We start from the raw sequence: 14950 nt of genomic DNA, 5'->3' as shown, positions 1-14950 counted from the left end.
AATCTTCAGTGGAAGAGTAACTTAATTTATAACATCGCCCTTTTTAATACCTGGTCTGATTTCTGTGTAATATTTGATATTTGAAAAATTTTTAAAAAAATCGTATTTTAGAAACTTTACTTTATACTTTGGAAAAGATATTTTTGCATTTTCAATGAAAGCAATGTAGTCACGAGGCTCGTGTATTGCTCTACCTCTCAGATTTCTTTCGATATTTGCGTGTACACTGTCTCCTTCCTTATGTGTATGTTCTTTTTCCAAATATTTCTGTTCAATTATTAAATTATTTTGAACAGAAAATAAAAGAAGTGAATTTGCTATTAAAGTACAACGATTTTGGTAGGTGCAGCCGTCAGAATATATTGTCACTTTATTTAAGTTGGGATTTTTTTCTTTATATTCTAATAAGTGATAAAATAATATCGAAGCAAACACATCACTTTCCAGCCCCCCTTCGATTTCATCCCATAAATAATTGGTTGCTTCTTTTGTGTGGAGGTTATAGATAGTTTGATTATGAATTTTAATCTTCTTTTTAAAATACAAAGCACCGGCAGATAAAACTGGGCATAAAAGAGTTTGCTGACAATCCATTGTTAAAACTAGTTCATTAAGGGAAACGTTTTTTTTATCGAAACCCTTACTATTTTGAGCTTGCGTTTTTAAATACCAGTGATCTGTATAACTAGATGGAAGAACATAGTCAGGTGTATCTTTCTTTCTTTCACGAATTTCAACGCAAACGTCACACTGATCTTTTTTAGGTTTGTGTATAAATACGTTTTTCTTGTCAAGCAACTCATAGAAAACTGTGTGGCCCACGGGATCCAAGCGTTTTTCTGCTGCTTTAGTCTTGTAGAACCTGCAATATATAAATATATATATATATATATATATATGTATATATATATATATATATATATATATATATATATATATATATATATATATATATATATATATATATATATATATATATATATATATATATATATATATATAATTCTGTATAGTACTTTATAGTTACTCACGGTTACATATCAATATATAAAATACCTGCAATATATAAATATATATACATGTGTATATATATATATATATATTTATATATATAATTCTATATAGTACTTTATAATTACTCACGGTCACATATCAATTGGTTTTTGCATCAGAGACAGGTTACTTATTTGAACTTTATTGCGCGTTGGTTTAAATATTTGTGCTCTCCATTTTATTCCCGTTGAAAATCCATATTTTAAAGCTCAAAACTTTTTTTTTTGAATTCGAGTCTTAATTTTTTTAGGGACTAGTGCATAATTGGTATTGATATTTTGATTAATAATTAATACGTCTCTGATTACTCATTATGTCATTACTCAATGTACTGTTGTAATAATGATTTTTATAGTTACAACAGTGCATTGAGAATTTAAAAAACGTGGTACAACATTTTGAGTCCCGATCTCAAATTTCAAGTATCTTAAGTATGAACTCTTTCTAAGCAAACGTCAAAATCTTTTGCCAAGCGCGTTATTAAAAATGTATTGTATTAAAGTAAATGTAGAAAGTAATGTATCAAAAATTAAAAATATTCTTGCATCTCTACTATAACACAAAAACAAACACACAAACAAACACACAACCCCCCCCTCTCCCCACTCACTTTGAACATACGCATTATCAATAATCAAACCCTTTTCCTCAACGCAAAAATTTTTCAAAACATTGAAAACAAAAAAAGCATTTAGTATATAAAAAAAAAATTCAAGAGAGATAAAGAACAAAAGATAGTCAAATCGCGTACGTACTTTAAAAAAGTTTGAAAACGACTGAATTATATAAAGTAATTTAAAAACTGGAGTAAAATTTATTTATGGCCAGTTATATTAGTTAAGTTCAAGAATATCAGTTGAAAAGTCTAGAGTGTTCATTACAACTTTTTATATTATGGCCCATAGTTTTGATTACGGAACTTAGAACAGAAAGTTCAAATAAAACGCTAAACTTAAATAAACTTTGTATAAAAGAATATATTGACCCCACAGCTATAAACTATTAATCTAAGTATATTCTACCTGAAAATTTCAGCCTTAGATGTCCAGTCATTAACTAGATAAAGTCTTTTGGTGTCTTTTCGACAGTAATGAGACTCCAACTTTTCTAACGAATCAATAAACTCATCAGCATACTGCTTACTCAATTGAAAACTATCAAGACTAGTAAATAAATCTGGTTTAGATAATACGTAAGGATTTGCTTTTGGGAATTCTGTTAGACAAAAACGTCTTACTGTGCTATGAGACAATGCCAGAGTGTTTAAAAAAAATTGCATGCATACAGGCTGTATAATATTTTTAACTTTAAGGTGGTATGCAAACTCATTATTTCTAGAGTATTTATCGTATGGATTAAATACTGTTCTTCTTTTAGTATCGCTAATACAAACTAACAATTTAACCATTTCAATTTTCATATTTTTATCAAGTAGACAGAACTCGGTTAAAATATGTTGTCTTGTTTCGTCATTTATGTCACGACACCGCAGATTTTTTTGAAAACACATAGTACTTTCACATCTTGGACCAAGTTCTTTGGCGTTTTTTTAAATTTTTTTTCGAACCCCATCAACTAGTTTAGTACGGTATATTCTTTACCTTGCTCGCGCAGTCTTTTATTTACATTCACAAAAGTGCTTTTTTTTATACTTTTTTTTAATGCGTTGTTAAGATCATTCCTAATATTTAATGCATTACTTGATTTGTCAAAAATATTGGATAGTTCAATGTTATTTTGGAGTTCAACTGTTAAAAATGTTCCTTCTTTGTCCGATGAACCATCATTATTTACTATTTGAGCCATACTGTAATCAAAATACGTTTTTTAATAAGGTTATGACATTAAATTTATGAAAACCGGATGCATTTAATATCTTGGTTGACTGTTTCTTTTCACTCTCCTTATTTTTCATCAAATTTAATTGAACACTTTTTTTTACATAGGCAGTGCCGCGTATAGAAGTTAAGAGCCTCCCCCTCCCCATAAAAGGCCTAAAAACTTTAAATGTTAAAAAAAAGTCCTTAACGTTGTAAAACGACCCTTAAATTTGCAAGTGGGTCTCTAAATTCGTTAGGACTCCCTAATTTGGGTTTGGGGCAGCCTAGTCACACCTCTATCCATAAGTATTATATGATACCTATATAAAAAACTAAAATTTTGATGTGCCCAATGAAATTTGCTGAAGCACGAAAAATTGTTTCTACGAAATTAAAATTATATAAAAATTTTAAATTTACTCACATAAATAAAAAGATTAATCATTAAAATTATATTAAAAATAGATAGTATTAATTTCCATTAATTTCCTCAAATATCTATCTTTCTAACTATCTACCTATCTATCTATCTATATATATTTATATCTATATAAATCTAAATTTATATCTATATATATCTAAATAAATATTTATATCTATACAAATATATATCTATATATCTATAAAAATATATTTATCTATATTTAGATAAATATATATAAAATACATGTATTAGGGATATGGCTGAAAGTATGTTATTATTGATTTTTATTACACCTTACAATAGGAGGAAAATATTAAAACAGAAAATACCACAAAAATGTCAACTTCTAAAAAAGGCCACAGCCCAAGGCACCTGACAATATGGTGGCTTCAATAAATCACCAAAAATTATTTATCTCCGAAAGTATATTAACTTGGGTCTCAAAAGAAGTGGTTTCGTATATATATAAAAAATTTTTTTTGAAAAAAAAGTTTGCTAAAATGTGTATTAAAAAAAAAATAATAATAATAATTTTTATTAAAAACAAATATAACTTTTTTAGACTTGTTATGAAATTTTGCTGCTTTTGAGAGCCAACTTAATATACTTTGAGAAAAATTATTTATGATATATGACACTTCCCATTTTATTGAGCAACTTGGGCTATTTAAGTTGTTACTTGCAAATGATATTTTCTTGATTTAGAAAGATGTAAAGATGATTGTTCCAAACAACCTTGGGACAAGAGTTTTTTTTTGATCAAGATAATAGTTAAGGTGACATCTGGCTGTAGTTTACTTTGGGTTGAGCTTCAAACTATAGTTTGAAGCTCAAACCCAACTGAAGCTCTAACCCAACTAAATCAAATCTGGAGAAACTGGTTTTAAACCAGATAACTACTTATGCATGTGTTTGAAACCAGTTTGTGTTTAGCAAAGTATCATCTACAAAAAAAAGTTTATATATGGACAATAAGGAAAATTTCCCATGACCTGTTTGCTTATGGAACCAAATTAGGCTATTATTGATAATTTTGTTAGTTATGATCTGGCCTCAAAAAAAAAATGTTTATAATTATTTCATATTGTTGAATTCACTCGGAAAACTTGAATATAAATATAAATTTTTTTATAGCGTTATACAAATATATATATATATATATATATATATATATATATATATATATATATATATGTATATACATACATATATTTATATATACACATATATATACACACACATATGTTTAAAAATATATATATAAATAAATATATATATATATACATATATTTATATATACACGTATATATACACACATATGTATAAAAATATATATATATAAATAAATATATATATATATACATATATTTATATATACACATATATATACACACACGCATATATAAATATATATATATATATTTATATATATATAAATAGATATATATATAAATATATATATATATATATATATATATATATATATATATATATATATATATATATATATATATATAAATATATATATATATATAGTAACCTAGATCGTAACTAACAAAATTATTGTTATTAACCTATTTTTGTTCATTAAGCAATCAAACTATGTGGAGTTTTCTCTGTTGTCTACTTAAAACCATTCTTTTTTGGAGATGCTACTTAACTGAACACAAACTAGTTAAAAACTCATGCATGAGTATTAAACATTATGGTTTCCAACTTTTCTTAAATTTAGTTTATCAATAATCAGGATCAAATCCAACTGAACCTAAGGTTCAGTTGGATTTGAGCTCTAAATCATTAAACATTGGTTTAATCAGATGTCACCTCAAATGCAGTGATGATCAAAAAATTTTGGTCCACTTATATTTGATAATTTTTACATATCCAAGACTCTGGGATGTAATAATATATAAAAAAGGGTTGCGATTTTTTTACTATGATAGTAATAACTATGATACTATCAAAAATAGCTGTATTTTTTCTATAAAAGAATAATTACAAATAACAAAAAACTGCTGTTTTAAATAAACATATCCTTAACTTGCACATTGTTCTGAATATCAGGCTTTTATTACTTTTACAGTATACCCAATATAATAAATCATGACATTTTTAATAGACAATATTAATTACTTGAATTTAAATTATAGTCACATTTAGGTAACTTTTAACTTTAGAAATTATAATTTAACATACAAACACAACTTATCTAAAAACATCTATCATTTTGTAGTCCTAACGTATCTTTAAGATCTAACATATTTTATTTGACGATAGCAATAATACACTTGAATTAATTAATTTTGTAAGCTAAACAAACCAACTTGTTATTTTCACATTTAACCAAAACATGACTGACTGCTATATGCTATATAGTATACCTATATAATATAGATAACACAATAACACTACTTTTTTTTTTCTGTTGAAAATAGACAAACTTGAAAAACACCAAACAATGTTTCGAATAAGCCTCGTAAAACTGTAAAACGTTTTCTTAATCCAGCAGCATTTTAATTTCAAATTAAATTTGAATATATAAAATTGGTTTTGCGATCAGCTACACTTTGATCAATTCATGATGTGTATACGCTTACTAAGTTCAGACTTGAGATTAAAGTAGATGCAGACTGTTCTTATTTTAGCTGCTAAAATGATGTTCTAAAAATATTGTAAATTTTTCATTTGCATTAACATACCATGTCATATAACTATTTAAAATAATTACTTCTAAACAAAATCAAATGTGGCAAGTGAAACTTTGTGTTAAAACTTAAAAAGATTTATGGCGCTACTGCAGTTTCTCCCCCCCCCCCCCCCCTTTTTTTATTTTTGATTATGATAGAGAATTTCATGCTGATTCAGAAAAATATAAAAACATGGACCTGAAAATCAACGGAAAGTACTCTAATTCGAAGTCAAAGTTGAAAAAAATCCCACTAAAAACCCTAATATTTGCCATTTTTTTTCAAAACGCTTTCATTTTTAACGAAAATTAGTTACCGTTACATTGCGCAATAAAAAGACCTGGTTTCCATTAGCCTTTGCACTATTATTTTAAAGTATTATAACGAAAGTGTAATAAAAGAAATGAAATTAATGGAAGATTTCAAATAAAAGTTGAACGTAGAATGTGGAAATGTAGACAAATTGATGAATAATTGTTATTGTATTGTACGCTGGTTTTTTTTATTAAAAAAACGGTTTAAAGGTGACATTTTCTAAATATTACATGTGATAAAACAATTATGAACTTAGTTTCAAAAGTTCTTCTTTTAGGAAACAAAACTATTGAATTCTTTTTTAAAATTCATTACAAAAGTACATTACTTGCAATATAGTTTATTCCCTAATAAATCAAAAAACGGTTATTTTCATCGCCACAAAAAATCGCAAGATAAACATACTTTAACGACTTTTTTTTAACGTAAAAACCATGCTATAAATTTATTGCTTTTGTCAGCTAAAAAATCATTAACTTAATATTCTCAAAATGGCGAATATTAGGGTTTTTAGTGGGATTTTTTTCAACTTTGACTTCGAATTAGAGTACTTTCCGTTGATTTTCAGGTCCATGCTTTTATATTTTTCTGAATCAGCATAAAATTCTCTATCATAATCAAAAATAAAAAAAAAGGGGGGGGGGGGGGAGAAACTGCAGTAGCGCCAAGATTTATATCTCAGGAATAGATGGAAAATAATGCAATTACTGTCTTCTTATTAACAACTTATTTCATGAAATCTGCCATTTGTAGTGAAATCACATTTTGACAAGGCGCATAATTTCATGCAATAAAAACTTTGAACGCCCGGAGAATGCAGATAGTTCAAAAATAAAGCTGGCAGAAAATGCAGATAGTCCAATTTTGTTTTACGCGGAGATTGCAGATATGCCAATTTTGTTTTTGGCGGAGATTGCAGATATGCCAAATTTGTTTTCCGCGGAGATTGCAGATAGTCCGATTTTGCGCGGAGCCATCGATATAAGAAATAAAAGTAGGAAGATATAAAAATTTTAAAAAAAGTTTTTAATCTAGAAAAGATTATTAAGTTGATAAAATTGATAAACATGATATCTTGATGAACTTGATTAAAACAAGTATTGAATTATATCATAAACTTGAGAATCAAATTTATCTAGTTTTAGAAGCCAGTCATTTTTTCTTCAAGTTTTGGATGTTCAAGTTATAGCCAAACTTGATAGTCAAATAGTTCAAGTTTACTCAAGTTTTTCAAATTTATCAAGTTTCTATCTTGAACTTGCGTGTAACTAGCACCAATATTTGATGATGATCAAAAAAAAAGACGTGTTTGCGAAACTAAGTAAAATTGGACATTCATGGTTTTTCCCGTGTAGCCTTTATATATATATAAGTATGGCTTTCTCTATTTCTTATTCGGATGTAAATTAAATTGGAAATGTCATACACAGCACATTAGTATACACTGCAAAAACTTGTTTTGTTAATTTAACCAAATATGTTTGGTTTAGGAGAAAAAAACGAGATTTTGTAGCCACTTTTTTTCTTTATTAATTCTTAGGCATCGTAGTTTCAACAAAACACAAAAATTTATTAATGTCACTATAATTATGATTAACTGTGCTTATTGTGAATATACTGTAAGCTAAATTTTACCAAATAATTTGGTTACTTTAACAAAAACATTTGGTGCATAAATATTCACCAAATGTTTTGTTAAAGTAACCAAATTTTTTGTGAATTTCACAAAACGTTTTTTGCAGTGTACAGAAGATGATAAAACATTGTTACGTCCACAAAGTAAAGTAAAAAGATTTCCTCAAGCTAGAAAACACAAAATTTTATGATTCGCAAATATTAAAAAGTTATTTTGGCTGATGTATCAGAGTTTCAAACTTTGGGTTGAAGCAACGAATTTTTGTACGTCGAAGGGAGAACGAGCGTATTATTCCAAAGATGAAAACGCTGAGTTGTATCAATTGTGGTTTGAAATTGTTTTTGGAACTAACAGGTTGGTGATTTGATGAAAATTGAAGAAACTCTAGGAAACTCTTCAGATTCACAACAAGGGATTCGCAATTCAACTGCTTACAAAATTACGGTCGATCGAAGACGAGTTTAATTCATACATATCTCATTTCTCCAGTATAACTTATATTGTTAGGGAAAAATAAATATGAACTTTTAAATTCAACAAAACATTTAAACAAATTAGAATAAAGATTTAGTCGAGACTTTGAAGGTAAATAGTTTGGGTAAAGGTATTCATTAAGGAGATTACAACAACGGCTCAACATAAACATTTTCTTCTTTCAACAAAAAAACAATATAAACTTAATTAAAACCTTAAATTTTAATAAAAATTTCGAAATTTCTATTTTTAAAAGATTAAATTTAATAGGTTAAATTTAGAAAAAAATCAAATGGACGCCTTAAAGAAACAATGCAATTTGATAATTCTTAGCTGCTAACTTAGTTTTGCTTTTTTTAAAAAAAAAAGGTTTCTTTTTTTTTTTTTTTTTTTTTGAATAAGCAGGACCAATAATTTTTAGAACAAATAACATAACTTAAAAAATGACAAAAATATATTTATAACTCTATTCTTTAAATTCTAGATTCAGACTGAATAAAATGATTTTTTTTCAATTTACTTCCTAAGGTAAAACATTAAACTTTGCATTGAATAACGTTGAATTTTGCATGGCTTTCAATAAAACTTATTTAACAAGTTAAATGGAAAAATGTAACATTTTTTGCCTGTCTCATAAAAACTCAAGTCTAGGAGAATTTTAAAAGAAGCTAAAAAACGTGGAGCCAAGCGAGAATAAACGCAATTGATCACTTTTGTTTGACATTATTACGAACATGAAGAATTTATAGACATTGCGTGATTCAAGTACTGCATACCGTAGTTACGGTTGTTACTCCCAACCTCTGGAGAGTGATGAAAAGATTCTTTGCTTGTCTGTTCAAAATACCTTTGACGTTCCTCCCTTGATATGTTAGTCGCCAATTTATTTCCTCCGAATTCGTTGGAAACCCGTTCAGAGGCTAATTGACGCTTCTTATATTTCATTCTTCGATTTTGAAACCATATTTTTACTTGGCGCTCTGATAGTTCAAGGATATTAGCAAGTTCCATGCGCCGTTCCCTAGAAAGGAATCTATTCACCCAGAACTCTCTTTCAAGTTTAAAGAGCTGTTGCTTTGAGTATGCAGTACGCTTTCTTCGCTTACCACAAGGGCTTACTTGTTTTTCTAAAGTAAAAAGTAGTACTTTTATTTCGTTTAGAAAAGATAGTTAGACACCCACACTAAATTAAAAAAAAAGTAAAATAATAATAATAATAATAATAATAATAATAATAATAATAATAATAATAATAATAATAATAACAATAATAATAATTATTATTATTATTATCATTATTATTATTATCATTATTATTATTATTATTATTATTATTATTATTATTATTATTATTATTATTATTATTATTATTATTATTATTATTATTATTATTATTATTATTATTATTATTACAACAATAATAACAATGATAATAATAATAAAGTTTAATCAATATTTAACCTTTTTTGACAATTGGAGTTACACTAAGATTATGTCCGAGCTGTACATTTTGTTGAGGTAAACAACGATCTGAGTTCCACCAAAACTCAGGTAGCAAAGGAGGTCTCACCCATGGAAAAGAATAAGATGGCAAGTGAAAAAAATAAGGAGAAATCTGTGAAGGGTAGTGATGCTGAAGATTTTGATAATGAGGATTAGACGTGATATATATATCTAAATAGTTTACACATAAAAATTATGAAAAACTTGAATTTAAATTAACTCTCCTGTAAAAAAAAAAAAAAAAAAAAAAAAAAAACCACGAAATAATAATAAATACAACATAATTAGAGACAAAAAGACTTTAACTACTTTTAATAACCTGAGTCACTCCCGTACGGTAATAATTCTGAACTATATTGGGTTGAAGTTAATGTTGTCAGAGGAGGTGGTGTGAGTTTGTTTTGATCTTGCAAATAATTGTTGCCTTCTTCCTTAGTTTTATTACTCTTGGGTGGAATAGAGTAAAAACAATCTTTGTTGCAATTAAAATCACCAAAGTCAGATACTTTAGAAGCCGACGGGGACTGCGTAGTTAATTTCGATGATTCGGTTCGAATTTCCATAGTAAAATATCTAATTTGTAACTACTGTAATTACAAAATCATTAAATTTTAGCTCTTCGTATGGAAATATTTTCCGATGCGATGCAAACTTCAGTTGTTATTTAATTTCCAATTTGTAAAACGATTCTCTTAATTACAACGGAAACTGTAGCAAGCGCGATTACTTTTTATTTTGAATAAAGAAAAGCGAGATTTTCATTGTCTGGTTTTGTGACACTGAATATTTAAAACATTTTCTATTCCACGAATTCCACTCAAATACTGATGAACCCTTGAGAGTTTTTGAGCATAGAAATAGGAATTCTCTCGAGAGCAAATAACTCGTTTATTCAATTTTTTGTATCTTATTTCAAAAATTAAATGAGCCTGACAGGTAATATTTGGTTGTACCGGTTAAAATAAACAACAGAGTTGTTTTCGAATGGCGCGTATTCCCTGTTGAATCGAACAGTGTAAAAAGTAATTAGTTGGTTTGTCGCCAGTAAAAAAAACTCTTTGTCAAACAATTGTTTAATATAGTCAATGGCTAGTAATAATTAGCAATGACTAACAATAATTAAATATGCTTAAAATATTAAATGAATTTTAAAAAAATAATTACGAAATAAATCATCTGTAACGTACGATTGCTTCTATAAACATGCTGAACTTTTTCATTGAACTTTTAGCTAAAAATTAACAATAGAAAAAAATGCTCTGTTTAAAAAGCTTTTTTTGGTAAATTTTTTTTTAAACAATTATAAGTTTTAAATTTTGTATCAAATTCGTTACTCGACCTCTCGATCAGTTGTGGAACAAATAGCATTATTTTTGTTCTCTCGGGGTTGTAAACGAATTGCTAAATTTCCTAGAATACAAGTATTTTTTTTTTTTGCCGTTTGAAAAAAACTCTAATCGCTTCGAAAAATAATACTTCTGAAGAGATAGAGAAAAAATGACTAATATTTTTAATGAGGACATTCTTACAATTTTTAAATTATAAACTTCTTTTTAAAAATATGCGTTGTTTAAAAAAATTTACCTAAATTTAGAAATCCCAGAGGTCTTAAAAACTCCCGGGGGAAGAACATAATCAGAACCTATTCCTTTGTTTTTAACAAATTGGTGGCTCAAAGCCGAAAAACGCCTACTTAAAATCGAACTTTATTTCGATCGGTTTTTAAACAGTTGCGTAGCAATTCGGTTATTAAACTGACAAGCAACTAATACCAATTTTTCAGTTCCTATTTACTGATTTTTGGGAATTTTTTCATTTCGTTGAAAATCTTTTAAGTGAATTTGTTTGTTTTTTTTTTAAGTACCACCAGATGAGTTTAAATCCCGAATGCTTTTCTCGGCTCATTTACTCGGCTTCGGGGTAAACATAGTCGAGCAACAACTATTTGTTTTTCCACCTTGTGGCGGAATTAAAGTTAAAAAAAAAAAAAAAAGTCATTGTTTTTATGAGAAAGTTTTATTTAGTGAAAGCAAAGATTTCATTTACATGTAACAACGTATAAAAATTTGATGAAACATTTTGCTTATATAGGAAAAACTTTCCTTATACATGCAAAAAAAAAAAAAAAAAAATTACAAGTGCGGAGTAGAAGAACTGATGTAATGATCGTCAAAGACCTAAAACACAAAATAAAATGCATTATATATATATATATAAAATAGAAAAACCCTTAAATGATTATCTAAGATATTACCGTTCTTAAAGTAGTTCCCATTTGAGCAGGAGACTTGGTGACAACGACACCGGCTTCTTCCAAAGCTTTGATCTACATGTAAAGTGGTAACTATTGTCTTTTTGTATTTAAAAATCATTTCAAATACTAGCAAAAACTTAATAAACCTTTCAATATTATCTGAATTAATAAATAAAACTATTTTTATAAATTTTTATATTCTATATACCTTATCATTAGCACCTCCTTTACCACCTGATATAATAGCTCCTGCATGACCTGTAAATAAAATGTTACAAATAATAACAGTAATATAAAATATCATTATTTAAAGAATGCTTGTAGAGGGCCATTTCTGAGCAGACAGTGTAATCGAAATGGGTGTTATTTTTGTTGAAATTCATTTTAAAACTCCCAAGGTCACTAGGCCTATCATAATACAGTTAATGAGATTTAAAAATGAATAAAAAATTTACCCATTCTACGGCCAGGAGGAGCAGTTAGTCCAGCAATAAATCCTACAATCGGTTTTTTGTTCGGACCGTTGTTATGTTTAAGCAAGTATTCTGCAGCTTTTTCTTCAGCTGCACCACCTATCTCACCGATCATTATCATTGCTAAAGAGAAGTTGTAAAAAAAATTAGAGACTCTCTTTTAAATGTATACGAGCAAAAAAAGGTTATTAATACTTAATACTTAATTAAAACTTACCTTTGGTTTCTGGGTCTTTCAAAAACACCTCTAAGCAATCTATGAAGTTAGTTCCGTTAAAAGGATCTCCACCAATACCTTAAAATCAATTTAAAACTTTGATAATTTTAAACCAATACATGACAGTAAGTAAATGCATTAGTATTTCAGACTAAAAGTTTTGACAGTATTTAGGTCGCGAAATGTATACAATGGTAAACTATTGCCGTGTACGATTTGAATTTCACGTGACGAAATTCACATTCGTGCCAACGCAAAATAGAAGCTTTTTTTTTTATAGGCACAACCTAAAAATTAAGGATTAATAATTCTCGGTTTTAAACTAGATTTTTGTTGGCTTTACATCTTTATACTTCTGGTTTTTATTTGAACTAAAAATGAACAACTCTTAAACGACTTTTGAAGAAAATTTTCTTCTGTTCATTTCTTTTACATTTTGAGGAAAATTTGAACTTGTTTTTCATTCGTAGCTCATAAACTCTCCGAAATGTAATTCAGTTAAAATTATAGAGAATGCAGTTTGTTTTTTTTTTGTGATAATATTATACAGATATAAAATATTGTATTTACTGAACTAAATTTTCATACATTTCCCCTTTTCCTTGTTTCACACTTTTTTTAAAATAAAAAGCTTTCCTCTGATTTTGAGGATCTAAAAATATTTCTCTAGCTTTTACCCTGATTTCCAGTTTCTATTGTAAACCACAATTTTACTTTTTTGCAGATTGCTAAATGTTTAAGTTGAATGACTTTTTTTAATTGTAGAATTACTTATTATTATCTATTATTAGATCTTTTACTTTTCAAATTTCTCAAAAATATTTAAATTTATTTTTCAAAAACTTTTTTTATTTTTTAAATTTCTGCGTGTTTTTTTTTTAGACTTTAAAACTATATAATTTTACATAACTAATGAAAACACAGAAAAGAAAATTTTAGCCATTCCCATCCAATAAACAAACTTCCAAACTCTTTAAAATTCCAATTATCCTTCAGAAAATGTGCTTATTTAAAGTAACAACATGTTTTGCTGATGTTTATGTTAATTAATAACTAATTAAACACATGTTTGTAAATAATATCATAATTGATATTAGTTATATAGATATTTGAATACAGTACAACATTTTTTGTAATTTTAAACAACTATTTGATGCAACTGTAACTAACAGCAAACAAATTTACAATGAACTAAAAATGAGTAAAGAGCTTAGCAGAGAGTGCTCTATTACAGAAACTTAATTGTCCTAATGCTTAATTTACCAATTAATAATAGATAACTTGACTAAAAGCTTAATTGACCATTGAAAAATTGAAAATTTTATCTTACCAATACAAAGCGATTGACCAAGTCCAACAGTTGTTGTCTGATGAACTGCTTCATATGTTAAAGTTCCAGATCTGGATACGATTCCTTATTAGAGTTTATAAAAAATAAAATAAAACAAAAATTGAATGTGAATTGCAGCTTCACACATAAAATGAAAGAATAAAGAAACTTTATATTTACCAACACAACCAGATTTATGGATGTGTCCTGGCATGATTCCAATTTTGCATTCCCCTGGCTAAAATTAAACATCAAAACTCAAAAAACATGTCTTATTAATATTACTTAGAAAATAATATTAGGATAAAACATTTGTATACCTTAATAATTCCTGGGCAGTTGGGTCCTAACAACCGACTTGCACTTTGACGTTCTAGAACATGCTTTACCTAGTAAAGCATACTCAACTTATTAAACTAACTAACAGCAATTACAATAACATCCTTTATCTAATAACTTTTCAAATCAAAACTTATGTATTAATATAAAAGAAGATGATTGAGAGTTTTTCTTTTGTTTTTTTATTGCAAACTGCAATTTAACTGACTTCCTTACTTTCACCATATCTTGCTGAGGAATTCCTTCAGTTATGCAAACAATCAGTCCTATTTCAGCTTCAATTGCTTCTATAATAGCAGCAGCAGCTCCAGGTGGTGGTACATATATAACACTGGCATCACAATTTGTATATTCTTTAGCCTAAAAAATATCCTTGAAATATAGAAAGCTATTTTATTAGTTCAATTTATTTAATTAACATAACA

At 27.3% G+C, this 14950-nt stretch overlaps 2 protein-coding genes across 2 annotated transcripts in view; both read right to left on the bottom strand.

The window, feature by feature from the left end:
* Positions 1-8779: 8779 nt before the first annotated feature.
* On the bottom strand, positions 8780-10795 carry LOC149875890 (uncharacterized). The gene is made up of 3 exons (XM_090076073.1): positions 10232-10795; positions 9871-10083; positions 8780-9536 (listed from the first exon to the last, which is right to left on the bottom strand). Exons 1-3 carry the CDS (start codon positions 10473-10475, stop codon positions 9136-9138), a joined length of 858 nt encoding a protein of 285 aa, XP_089932199.1. The 5' UTR covers positions 10476-10795; the 3' UTR covers positions 8780-9135.
* Positions 10796-11912: 1117 nt separating this feature from the next.
* The window catches only part of LOC149875889 (succinate--CoA ligase [ADP/GDP-forming] subunit alpha, mitochondrial-like), a 12394-nt gene continuing 9356 nt past the window's right edge, over positions 11913-14950 (bottom strand). Inside the window, exons 4-12 of the mRNA XM_090076074.1 lie at positions 14742-14885; positions 14507-14575; positions 14367-14424; positions 14187-14270; positions 12857-12934; positions 12622-12762; positions 12375-12424; positions 12167-12238; positions 11913-12089 (exon numbers count right to left, since the gene is read on the bottom strand). Coding sequence (XP_089932200.1) covers positions 12045-12089; positions 12167-12238; positions 12375-12424; positions 12622-12762; positions 12857-12934; positions 14187-14270; positions 14367-14424; positions 14507-14575; positions 14742-14885 — 741 coding nt within the window. The 3' untranslated portion in view covers positions 11913-12044. The remainder of the gene's footprint in view (positions 12090-12166; positions 12239-12374; positions 12425-12621; positions 12763-12856; positions 12935-14186; positions 14271-14366; positions 14425-14506; positions 14576-14741; positions 14886-14950) is intronic.

This window comes from Hydra viridissima, unplaced genomic scaffold, assembly GCF_058129835.1.
Source record: "Hydra viridissima isolate aposymbiotic clone 2 unplaced genomic scaffold, HvirCarnegie_v1 scaffold_118, whole genome shotgun sequence".
NCBI lineage: Eukaryota > Metazoa > Cnidaria > Hydrozoa > Anthoathecata > Hydridae > Hydra > Hydra viridissima.
Note: the sequence above shows the minus strand (reverse complement) of the source record. Positions and strands in the feature narration are given on the sequence as shown.